Source organism: Nycticebus coucang, chromosome 20, assembly GCF_027406575.1.
Source record: "Nycticebus coucang isolate mNycCou1 chromosome 20, mNycCou1.pri, whole genome shotgun sequence".
In the NCBI taxonomy this organism is placed as follows: domain Eukaryota; kingdom Metazoa; phylum Chordata; class Mammalia; order Primates; family Lorisidae; genus Nycticebus; species Nycticebus coucang.
The window spans coordinates 32,896,944-32,910,212 of NC_069799.1; the positions used below are offsets into that span (position 1 = coordinate 32,896,944).

The window sequence follows — 13,269 nt, forward strand, 5'->3', positions numbered from 1 at the left end:
CAGTGCCATTCCATGGTCTAATCCCTCACGACCTACTCAACGATGGTTTACTCCTGGCCTTGTTGAACCTATATGGCTTACCCAAAAAAAGAATAATACTCAATTACATTTTGATTTGTTTAGACTAGTTGCTGCCTCCAACTTAATTTTAGAAACAAAACCTGATATGTCTAATCCTGCACCAATATCCGTAAGAGTTTGTGTTGGATATCCATATGCTTTACTTTTAGCCCCTAATAAGTACTTGACTATTACACCAATAGCCAATTCATATCATATATCCTGTACTGTTTGTAAAGTGACTAATTGTCTCACTTCTACTGATTTGTTCAATGAAAGATTGTTTAATTCTGTCTTAATTGTAAAAAGACCTTCTTATGTACTTTTGCCTGTAGACTTGTAAGATGATCCCTGGTATGATAATTCTGCCTTACAAGTTTTACATACTGTTAATCAATTAATCCGACCTAAAAGATTTGTAGCAGCATTAATTTTAGGAATATTAGCTTTAATTTCTTTAGTAACTACATTTGCAGTGGCTACTACTGCCCTAGTTCAGGAAATCCATACAGCTCACTTTGTTAACTCTTTAAGCAACAACATTACTCTCGCCTTAATGACTCAAGCCAGCATAGATAATAAACTTGAAGCGAAACTTAACATCTTAGAAGAAGTAGTTTTAGCTCTAGGACAAGATATAAAGTTCATACAACATAAACTTCAAACTAGATGTCACTCTGCTTTTCCAGCTATCTGTGTCACTCCCCTACCTTATAACCTCTCCACCTCTTGGAACAAAACAAAGGCACATTTACAAGGTGTGTGGAAGGATAATGATATTACACATGACTTACATACCCTCCAAGAGGATATCACTGCCATCAGTGAAGCTCATTTACCTAGTACATCTCTCGATGCTCTGGCTCAATCACTCTCTGACAATCTCAAATCTTTAAATCCTTTATCCTGGATTCAGTACATTGTGTTTATTGTCATTATTGGATGCCTGATATTCTGTGTTATTTTACTGTTACCTTGTCTCCTTCGTTGTGTCTTTTCCTCCTTAAAGGCTGTTCGCCAAGACCTCTTTGAACTACGTTTCATTAACAAAAAAGGGGGAAATGCCGCACCCCCGGCATCTGGCCGTGGTGGGATGGCTCTGTCCGCGTTGTAAAAACTGTGGTAAGGCGGTGAGTGCTCCCCGGAGCGTTGCCCCCAGTCCCCCTGGCTTGCGACAGCAGCGCATAAGTTGCCTAGCATGCCTTTTAGTGAACGTAAGAACTCATGAGGTACGGCATAAAAGCCTAAAGGACCTTTACCCTGAAACGTGTTTGAAACCTGCTTGGTGAGTTGAATGCCTGTTTATTGCCTGATTGTCTTGAGAAACTAAGAATAAACACAGTGACTTACTGATCCACAATTAAACACAGCAAGTATGGCTGTGCCGGACTCAGTGGCTCCAAGAGAGCCTGTACAACAGCACGTCCCCACCATAAATGTCAGTGAATTGAAATAGTACATCGAGAGAATGCAGGCACGGCAAACAAGATGTTCCAACATGACACCTCCTGCAGTAAAACTCTACTTAGAAAAACATCTGACTTCACTAATTAGTAAAACTTTACTTAGAAAAATGTCTTACTTCACTAATTTTCATATGTAACACAAATCAATAGAGTAGTTTTAATGTTTAACAAGCAATTAACTATAAATCAAAATATAGTTACTAATTAGAGTAAAAATATATAGTAGTAGTCAAGTATTATACATAAAAGAATATGTTCAGCTGTTTTTAAAAGAGATCATAAGAAACTGAGAACAATTACAGAACTAAGAGAAGTTACAAGCCTTGACATTCCTAGATAAGGGGAAGCAACCAGGTGTTACTAATGAAACCACTTCCCTAGAACAAAAACCTTGAAAAAATAAACCACCTCCCTCCAAAGAGCAAAACCTTGAAAATATATAGTGCATGAAAAACCACATATGGAGACACAAAGATAATTGGAAGCACAAAGATAATTTACAAGCATAAGCAAAATAATGATTACATTGTTTTAACCCTGGAAAGAAAATGTATAAATACCAGACTTAAAAATCAATAAAGTGCAGCTACTTTCCTCATCACTCGTGGTGTGTAGTAGTCTGTCAAATCACCCTGCGTCGACCTTCCAATCCACCTGTAACGTTCACCCTAAAAGCCCTCGGACTGAGACTCATTCGACTGGCGGTCTGCGACACTGTATGATACTAGAAACGTAGATAGGCATCCACGAAGCAATGCATGAAATGTGTGTCCATCAGTAGACATTTCTTGCACACAGTCCTCTGCTCCCAATTGGGGCTCTGTTTGTCCTACCCTTGGATCTGAAGAGAAATAATGATAGGTAGTAGAATGTTCCCTTATTCTAAGAACAAAAAAGTATTGCTTCTGCAAGTCATGTCTCTGAGGTTAGAAGGGTCAGAGCTATATTTCAATGTGGCTGAAAATGGCCACATGCTCTTCTGAACAGAGATGTGCTATACACTTAATACAGAACGAATTTTTTTTTTTTTTTTTTGTAGAGACAGAGTCTCACTGTACCGCCCTCGGTAGAGTGCCGTGGCGTCACACGGCTCACAGCAACCTCCAACTCTTGGGCTTACGCGATTCTCTTGCCTCAGCCTCCGGAGTAGGTGGGACTAAAGGCGCCCGCCACAACGCCCGGCTATTTTTTTGTTGCAGTTTGGCCGGGGCTGGGTTTGAACCCGCCACCCTCGGCATATGGGGCCGGCGCCCTACTCACTGAGCCACAGGCGCCGCCATACAGAACGAATTTTAAAGAAACATGACCAAAGTAATTCATTAAAGTCTTTTTATTGTTCAATTATGACAACAATAGTATCTTTGGATATATTAGATTAAATAAAAAATAACTATCAATTTAAACTCTTTCTTTCTTTCTTTCTTTCTTTCTTTCTTTCTTTCTTTCTTTCTTTCTTTCTGTCTTTCTTTCTTCACCTCTTTCTCTCTTTCTTTCTTTTGAGACAGAGTGTCACTATGTTGCTTTTGGTAGAGTGCTGTAGTGTCACAGCTTACAGCAACCTCAAACTCTTGGGCTTAAGTGATTCTTTTGCCTCAGCTTTCCAAGGAGCTGGGTCTACAAGCACCTACCACAATGCCCAGCTATTTTTTGTTGCATTTGTCATTGTCGATTAGCAGGCCTGGGCTGGGTTCGAACCCACCAGACCCGGTGTATGTGGCTGGCATCGTAACCACAGTGCTGTGGGTGCCGAGCCAATTTAACCTATTTCTTTATCTTTTCTTTGATGTGCCTACTAAAAAATTTGAAATGACACATGTGGCTCTCATTTTATTTCTATTGGACAGGGTGGATTAGAGGACTCTCTTTCCTTTCAAAAGTTCAGGCTGCTTCCTCAAAAGATCACACTTCAGAAAAATTAAACGAAATCTCAAACTTTAAAAGAACTGTGGCTTTTCACAAGATGGCACCCAAAGGAAGCTCTTCCCCCTCCCAAAGCCAAAACCAAAGCCAAAGCCAAAGCAAAGGCATTGAAGGCCAAGAAGGCTGTGCTCAAAGGCAACCACAGCCATACAAAAAAAAGAGTATTTGTATGTCACTCACATTTTGGTGGCCTAAGACACTGTAGCTCCTCCAGATACAGCCCAATATCCCAGGAAGACCTCCCCCATGAGAAACAAGCTTGACCTCTGTGCCATAATCATGTTCTCCCTGACCACTGAGTCCTCTATAAAGAAGAGAGAAGAAAACAACTCACTCATGTTTATTGTGGATGTCAAAGCCAGCAAGCACCAGGTCAAAAAGGCTGTGAAGAACATTGATGTGGCCAAGGTCAACACCCTGAACAGGCCTGATGGAGAGAAGAAGGTGTATGTTCCACCGGCTCCTGATTATGAAACTTTGGATGTTGCCCATAAATTTGGGATTATCTAAACCAAGTCCAGCTGTTTAGTTCTAAATACAGAATGGACACAAAGTTCGTGTGCGATTTAAATAGTAAACTACTTTAAAGTTAAGTTTAAATAGAAAAGTTTTAAGTTTAATTACTAAAGTATTTTAAATTGCACACAAACCACCCTGTATATATAACTTCTCATTGTAAAAAATATATGTATAATTGTTAATATTTTGTTTCCATGAATGGAAAATACGTATTTACTGTGTGTGTACGTATAAACACATACATATTTACATATACTTAAAATTAATAAATGAATATAATTTATTTTAGGGTTAAAGACAAATATCCCTCAGACAGAGCTGCGTCCCAGAGAAGGCACAAAGCCATGTATAAAAAATACCTACAGGGTAGGTTAGGTAAAATTCACGTATTACCTCAACCCTTCACCCAGGAGGTGCACCATACACCCCTACCTTGTGCTTGTTAGCTGGGAGCTTAAATACCACCTCCTGCATGAAGCTTCCTGAAGAACCCCCTCCCTGAAGAATCAGAGTAATTTCACCCTCTCTGAACTGCCATAGCCTTTCCTTGCAACTCCCAATGTCTTCCATCTGTCAGGTTACTAAGTTATTTCTGTGCATTTTTTTTTTTTTTTTTTGGAAACAGAGCCTGAAGCTGTCACCCTGGGTAGAGTGCTGTGGCATCACAGCTCACACACAGCAACCTCCAACTCCTGGGCTCAAGCGATTCTCCTGCCTCCGCCTCCCAAGTAGCTGGGATTACAGGCGCCTACCACAACGCCCGGCTGTTTTTTTGGTTGCAGCCGTCACTGTTGTTTGGCGGCCCGGGCTGGATTCCAACCTGCCAGCTCAGGTGTATGTGGCTGGTGACTTAGCTGCTTGAGCTTCAGGCGTCCAGCCTCTGTGCATGTTTTTACCTAGACACCATGATGTATATTGAAAACTCCTTCAAAACAGAGTCTAACTCATATTTATTTATTTATTTATTTTAGAGACACAGTCTCACTTTGTCGCCCTGGGTAGAGTGCAGTGGCATCACAGCTCACAGCAACCTGCAGCTCTTGGGCTTAGGCGATTCTCTTGCCTCAGCTTCCGGAGTAGCTGGGACTGCAGGCGCCCGCCATAACGCCCGGCTATCTAACTTCTATTTAAATAACAATTGTCCAAGCCTAGCATAGACTAAACACTCATTAAATAGAGTTTAATCGAAATTTGTTAAACAGTCACTGCATGGCAAGCGTGATGGCCCTGGAATATCCAGATGAATAAAGTCATGGTCCCTGCCCTTAATTTAAAAACGAGAGAAAAAGAATAAAATAGTCCTGCAGTCAAGAAACCGTTAGCATTCTGGTCTCTTTCAGCCTCTTGTGGATGGCATGCCTGTCACTCAAGGTCACAGAGGTGGGGCCTGAGCGCCTATCAATCAAGGATGCTGTAATATGAACTGCCCAATCAGATGCGCAGACAGAAAGAAGGAGGCGGCTCCAGGAATTCGGAGCGGAGCTCGCCTCTTGCTGAGCTCTGAGCTGGGTTCTCCTCTTCAACTGTTGCATCTCCCGGAGAATCCAGGTGTCTCTGCAGCAGCTTCTGTCACCCTGTGACCTGCAGGTCCCGGGAGATTTGTAGGGAGGACGCCGGGACATCCCGGTAGCTGGGAAATGGTGAGTCTAGGAGACTGGGTGTCCTGAGAGGGGGAGGGGCGTGGTTGGAGTCAGAAGTGGCTGCAGCCGGACCAGGCAATTTCACTTCAGTTTTTAGAGTCTTCAGTCCGAACTTTGCCACTGGGACCCCTTGGCCCTCAGACCCCTGTGAGCGAAAGGTGAAAAAAGGCAGATATCTGGGACTTTGGGACTCTGGGGCCCTTTCCTGGAGCGGTTACTTGGACCAAGGCCCAGAGCTTTCTTTGAGCAGCTGTGTGGCTGCAGCGCCGGGCGTCTCTCCCACGTGGTGACAAAGGAAGGATCCTCGGGGAAGAATCCCAGCTGGGTGTGTGGGTTTGTGCCTGGGAGGGGCTGTAGTCCCTGGGGCTACTCGTACCTCCATTCTGCTGTTAAAAATAAATTTAGCGCCGGGCGCTGTGGCTAAAGCTGTTGCGAACCTAAAGTGGCTCGGCTGCTTGTTATTGTAGTTAATCCCAGAGACAGAGAGTTGGATTAGTGAGAAGTCTTTATTCGCAAGGCTAGTAATTCCGGAGAACAGCGAGAGTAATTTTTTAAATGTTGTTTTGTCTATGTAACAAATTTTAATAATTTATATAGTGGATAATTTAAAAATTATACTAAAAAAGTTCTTATACTTATGTGATTAACAACACGTAGACAAGTTCAATACATATAACACTTAGAAAACTAATCAAAGAAAATGGCCATCAAAAAAAAAAACAAAAAAACCATAGCTCACTGAGTAGGGCGCCGGCCACATACGCCAAAGCTGGCAGTTCGAGCCCGGCCCTGGCCTGCTAAACAACAACTGCAGCAAGTGTTGTGGCAGGTGCCTGTAGTCCCAGCTACTCGGGAGGTGGAGGCAAGAGAATAGCTTAAGCCCAGGAGTTGGACGTTGCTGTGAGCTGTGACTATGCGGCACTCTACCAAGGACAATAAAGTGATGCTCTGTCTCAAAAAAAAAAAAAAAGAAAAAAAAAGAAAAGAAAAGAAAAAGAATATGAAATTTGTGAAACAGTGGGTAGGTACGTATGGTATACATTGTATTTTGTAATATATTAAGACTAGGTAATGTTGGGTAATTATGACAATACTTTAAAAGGAAATGTTGTATATTCTGAAAAATCTTGTTCGCTGTATTATTTGGACTATGTCTTTTATACATTTTAACTTTTTTAATGAGTTGGAAACAGATGAATTGAAGCAGTATATATTTTTAATGTTTTTACATCTACGATTGTGTTTGAATAATAATTAATGGCTGCTTGATTTTTTTTTTTTTTTTAAGTATAGCTCCTCAAGCTTGCTTTAATTCAATGCTCAGCGCATTTATGGCTTGAGAAGTATTAAGGGCCTTGAGGATGGCACAGGCCAATGGACTAACTTGCAAATCGAGTCCAATAGCTAGTGTTGGTACCACACGGATGTGTAAGATGGTGTATTTAGCAGTGCTAAAAAGGTGTAGTTGGCTGTTATACGTTTCAGGGAGGTTAATGTTTTTAGACAGGTTGCACTTAAAGTTTTATCCCCGGGGTAGAAAAGTAGTTAATCTCAGTGAACAAGGTTTCCCTGTGTTTTAGCAGGGATATATGAAAAAGACTGTGTGCCATATAATAAGAACCGTCTTTGGGGTGGCGCCTGTGGCTCAGTGAGTAGGGCGCCGGCCCCATATGCCGAGGGTGACGGGTTCAAACCCAGCCCCGGCCAAACTGCAACAAAATAATAGCCAGGTGATGTGGCGGGCGCCTGTAGTCCCAGCTGCTCGGGAGGCTGAGGCAAGAGAATCACGTAAGCCCAAGAGTTAGAGGTTGCTGTGAGTCGTGTGACGCCACGGCACTCTACCGGAGGGCGGTACAGTGAGACTCTGTCTCTACCAAAAAAAAAAAAAAAAAACTGTCTTTGGGGTTGCTTGCTGTGTCTATTGGCATAAGGTACAAAGGTGGTTAAGTTACTTTTAAGAAAGGAATTATTAAGGTTAGTGTATGAGAATGGGCACCTTTTATTATGACTAGTAGTTACAGTTTTCAGTTGTATAGAAAATGTACCTTTTTTCTTGACAGTAGTGGTTGTTTTTTAACTATAAATATTTGAGTATGTGATATCTTCTGGATATATGGGGAAAATGTGACATTTCTGATTAGTTCTAGCAGGTACACATCTTCATTAGGCATGAAGTAAATAGCTGTTCTACATAAGTACTTCTAGTAAGACAGAAAGCAGACATATTTATGACATTTTGGGCTAAATCAGGCTATAAATTTTTATTTTGAAAGACTTGGGACAAGACCCCCACTCTGTCCTGGACCACGACCGCAATCAACTGCAAGAGACGGCACTTGATGCAATTAGCAAGAGGGTTTTATTCTAGCATGCTGGGGCTTAGCTCGTAACTCTCTCAGGAGCAGAGGAGTTAAGCCCTGAACAGCAGGTTTTACAAGCTTATAAAGGCAAAAACCACAAAGTAAGGAGGGGTAGCAGACATAGCAGGGGCTTTAACCACAAAGTAGGGAGGGGTAGCAGACATAGCAGGGGCTTTAACCATAAAGTAGGGAGGGGTAGCAGGCATAGCAGGGGCTTTCTAGATAAGAAGAACTCTGGTTCATTCCTCAACTGTCTTAAGACAAGATTAACAGTTAAACATTTGCTTAGCCCTTTCATCTGCTTCAGCTCGGGGCTATCTCCTGGAACAGTTACAAAAGGTCACAATGTCATGGTAGGGGGCGAGAGGTGGTCACATTCTTTTTTTTTTTTTTTTTGTAGAGACAGAGTCTCACTTATTGCCCTTGGTAGAGTGCCGTGGCCTCACACAGCTCACAGCAACCTCCAACTCCTGGGCTTAGGCGATTCTCTTGCCTCAGCTTCCCAAGCAGCTGGGACTACAGGCGCCCGCCACAACGCCCCGGCTATTATTTTGTTGCAGTTTGGCTGGGGCCGGGCCTGAACCCACCACCCTCGGCATATGGGGCTGGCGCCCTACCCGCTGAGCCACAGGTGCCGCCCGGTGGTCACATTCTTATGGTAGTACTTTCCTTCAATTTCATCCAAATGGGACAAGGTTCTGAGGTGTATGTTTATAGTCGATGTTTATAGTCTATAGTCTGCCGTGTGTAGTCTTAAGAGGAAGATGATGGGATTGTATTTCTTCACTCTTAATGTGGTGTTTCCTCCAGAAGAGACCATCTAGTTTTTGTGCGCATTAGCTGATTCTGGAGTGAGATATGGCTTCAGTGGAGTATGGTGGGCCCAGGCTTCTAGTCCTGCAAGTTTCATTGCTGTGGGTGTCATCAATAGAACATCTTCTGGACTAGTCTAGTTTTTTAGCTGGACTTGGTTACTAGGATAAAATGGATGTAAACTTCCTGTAGGGGTTGACTGAGATCTAGGAAGAGAGATCTTGTGAATAAGGAATACTACTTTCTCCATTTGTTGTACATACTTTTGTACTTTAGGGTTATATTCCACTTGTCCTGACATTTGAATTGAGACTGCCTGGAAGGGTTTCTTACAAAGAACTTTGTGAGGATTAGTGGCTACCTTTATTCGGAGTAATTTGAGGGGCCATACCTGGTTTTAATGTAAATGGATCTTTTGGCATCGTTTGGCAGTATTTTAGTGTCTAATTTATTTATTTTTTTCTTTTCCTGGTGACTGAGGTCTCCGGGCTATATGCAATTTGTTTACCTCTATGTAACTTCTGCCATGGAAGACAGACCATTATTACTTTGAAGACTTCTGGGGAATTCATAAGGGGAGGTGGGGGATGATGTTTTTCAGAAGGACATTTATTACTTATGTAGTTTTGTTTGCGTGGGAAAGGCTTTTACTTATCTTGAAAGAGTAACCATTAATCCTAGTAAATATTTCAGATTGTTTGATGAGGGTATTTGAGTGAAATCTATCAGCAAGTTTTCTTGTTCTTCTTTTTTTTTTTTTTTTTGGAGAGACGGAGTTTCACTTTATGTCCCTTGGTAGAGTGCCGTGGCGTCATACAGCTCACAGCAACGTCCAACTCCTGGGCTTAAGCGATTCTCTTGCCTCAGCCTCCCGAGTAGCTGGGACTACAGGCGCCTGCCACAACGCCCGGCTATTTTTTGGTTGCAGTTCAGCCAGGGCGGGTTTAAACCCGCCACCCTCGGTATATAGGGCCGACACCTTACCAACTGAGCCACAGGCACCGCCCTATCAGCTAGTTTTCAAACAGCATTATGTTCTGGTATGGTCAGAGTGGTTTTTAGATCTGTTGTCTGTTTGGGGGTTGTTTCCTGTGCAAAGCAAACACTGAGTATTTATTTTTTATTATCTGGATAAGGTGCCCATTTACAACTTATGGGGGAAGGAACTTGGTTAAAGTTTTTTCGTGAGAATGTGTCATCTCATAAAGGTTTTTTTTTTTTTTTTTTTGTAGAGACAGAGTCTCACTTTATGGCCCTCGGCAGAGTGCCGTGGCCTCACACAGCTCACAGCAACCTCCAACTCCTGGGCTTAAGCGATTGTCCTGCCTCAGCCTCCCGAGCAGCTGGGACCACAGGCGCCCGCCACAACGCCCGGCTATTTTTTGGTTGCCGTTTGGCCGGGGCCGGGTTTGAACCCGCCACCCTCGGCATATGGGGCCAGCGCCCTACCGACTGAGCCACAGGCGCCGCCCATCTCATAAAGTTTTTTAGTTACCTGAGGTGTTAGACTTCTGGGTAGCATGATCTGTCCCTGGCTGTTGATGAGTCAAACTATTTTTTTTTGTCACAGAATTTTTATTTTTTGTTTCTTTTCTTACAGGTCAGATTGAAATCAGATAGGTTTAGAGGTGGCATTAAGGGGGCTGTTACTGTCAGTCTTGCAACATTTGCTTTACCACGGTGTCACTCTCTGGTTTTCTGTTGGTACAGGATTAAGTCTTTTCTGGTGTCCTGGACAGTGCATGACTACCAGCTTGTGGGGAAGCAAGGCAGGTTCTAGAAGCAGGTTGTACAGCTGCTAAACTTGTTTTTTTTTTGCAGTTTTTGGCCGTGGCTGGGTTTGAACCTGCCACCTCTGGCATATGAGGCCGGCGCCCCACTCCTTTGGCCCACAGGTGCCACCAGTTCTAATGTTGTAGTTAGAACAATTAGTTCAGCATTTGGGTTGAAGTCCCTGGTGGAAGGGCTTTCATTTCTCCCAGCCTTTCTACAGTCACGACAGTACAACTTTCCCTTCACATTTCTTTTTCAACAAACTGCTTCCGTCCATCCGCAGAGTCCAGTCTACCTCTTTGGAAGGTTTGTCTGACACGTCTCCTTGGCCAGAAAAAGACTTGTTTAATTACCTGTAGGATTTGGAGGTAGAGGGGCTGGGTTCAATGCAAGGATCACTTGTAACCGTATTTCAGGGTTATTATGTAATATAGCTTGATATCTTCTCATCCTACTTGTAGTTAACTAAAAGTTTCTTTTTTTTTTTTTTTTTTTAATTTGGCCGGGGCTGGGTTTGAACCAGCCACCTCCGGCATATGGGACCGGCGCCCTACCCGCTGAGCCACAGGCGCCGCCCAACTAAAAGTTTCTTTTTTGCTGAAGTAGGGACAAGATGCCCTGATGAGAGGCATAAACTAGAGTCAGTTGTCCCAAGGTTTCTTTTAAAACGTCACAAGTTGCCAGCCACTAGCTGTAAAGTCTAATTGATAAGGTAAATATGGGACGATCTGGGGATAGTGCCAGTTGTTTGCATCAGTCCTCCAAGGCCAAACCCCTGTCTTTCCTGCACATATAGAAAGAAATTTTGTTAACTTAGGCAGGCCTGTAGCAGGAACCTATGCAGACAAAAGACTCCAGGCACCTGTTGGAAGAGGAAGGGGCTTTTTTTTTTTTCTTTTTGTGATTTTTTGGCCGGGGCTGGTTTTGAACCCGCCACCTCCGGCATATGGGACCGGCGCCCTACTCCTTGAGCCACAGGCGCCATTATGCACCGGCTAGAAGACTCTGCGGACTAGTATCCTAAAAACCACGCCCACCGACTCAATGTCTTGCCTTTCCTTGATGCTTTTTAGGGCTTGGGTGCACGTGAAAGCCGTGAAAGACATGAGGGATGGGAGTGACGTAAAAGTCTTGTGATTCAGGGGAAGGTCAGGTTGGCCCGCGCCCTTGCTACCAGGCTACCTGTCCTCAAAGGCGACAGACGGTTAAGGAAGTTACAAGGTTACTACATAGGTCCAGCACATCTCAGGCAAAGGGCATATAGATAACAGAGACATCTGCTGCAGTAGAGGTAGTAATTAGTGGCTTTCGTATGTGTCACAGACTGTCTGGCTAATGCCTGTGTGGAGTTTCTAGACAGAATTTAGATTTGCTTTTACTCTCTTGCCTCAGGCCGAGAGCAGAGACCTTGAAAAGACTTTTACGTTTGTGCAGGTGAAGGAGCCAAGGAAATTTTACCCCAAAATATGATTCCTTGGTATAAAGAATATTTTGAATTAAAGGCCATTTATGAACAGAAAGCTTTGGAAGAGGCCTTTTCTCTATGTACGTAAAACCTGAGCAACCTGATTTAAAATCAGTAGGGGCAGCTGACTTCCTTATTGCATACAATAGACGTGACCCTGAGGTCATTTGAAGCACAAGACCTGTCTCTGAGGTTAATCTGTAAATCAATCTGTTTCCACCCGTCTACACACATCCCTCTAGCAACCACTTGCTGCACATACTTTCCACAGTCTGCCCCTCTCCCTTTTAAAAGGCATCTCGAAACGTCTCTGAACATCACTGGGACTTTGGGTAATCATTCTTGTGGTTCTCCTCCCATGCACATGGTATTTGGGAATAAACCTTTCTCTTATTAATGTACCATAATTGTGCGTTGATCTTTCGGTGAACCAACTAAGGGAGAACGGCAGGATTCTTTTTTTTTTTTAGAGACAGTCTCACTTTGTCACCTCGGTAGAGTGCCGTGGCGTCACAGCTCACATCAACCTCTAGCTCCTGGGCTTAGGTGATTCTCTTGCCTCAGCCTCCGGAGTAGCTGGGAATACAGGTGCCGGCCACAACGCCCGGCTATTTTTTTGTTGCAGTTTGGCCGAGGCCAGGTTTGAACCCGCTACCCTTGGTATATGGGGCCAGTGCCCTACTCAGTGAGCCACAGGCACCACCTAAAAGAGTAGGTTTCTCCTGTGATCCCTGCACAGGGCTTTGTCACACTCTTTAATCTAATGCAAGGTTATGTTTTCCTGTCTTTTCAAGGCCTTATGCAAGGGTTTAGGAATCCATACTTGGCAGAAACTTGTCACATTCAGACATCTCCAAGGCTGTCTTTTAGTTGCAGGGGTTGGAAAATGTAATATTAAATTGTTTCTATTTTTGGCTCAGTGCCCATAGCAAGGTGGTTACAATGCCAGCCACATACACCGAAGTTAGTGGGTTTGAACCCAGCCCGGGCCAGATAACCCACAATGACAACAGCAACAAAAAATTAGCTGGGCATTGTGGCTAACACCTGCAGTCCCAGCTGCTTGGGAGGCTGAGGCATGAGGATTGCTTGAGCCCAAAAGTTTGAGGTTGCTGTGAGCCGTGATGCCACAGCACTCTACCAAGGGTCACATAGTGAGACTCTGTCTCGAACAAAAAAAATTGTTTCTATTTTTCAATAGGCTGCATTGTCCAGGCTTTGAAAACCTGGTCTTCTTTGAAAACCAAGAAATT

The 13,269-nt window shown here is 43.5% G+C and overlaps 1 protein-coding gene across 2 annotated transcripts in view; it reads left to right on the forward strand.

Annotated features, from left to right (window-relative positions):
• The first annotated feature begins 5,430 nt into the window (after positions 1 to 5,430).
• Positions 5,431 to 13,269, forward strand: part of LOC128572655 (zinc finger protein 208-like) — a 46,194-nt gene continuing 38,355 nt past the window's right edge. For both annotated transcript variants that reach the window (XM_053572669.1, XM_053572671.1), the window contains exon 1: positions 5,431 to 5,605. Coding sequence is in view for 1 of the 2 variants with exons in the window: in XM_053572671.1 (XP_053428646.1) it covers positions 5,603 to 5,605 (3 nt within the window). In the remaining variant the exon portion in view is untranslated. The remainder of the gene's footprint in view (positions 5,606 to 13,269) is intronic.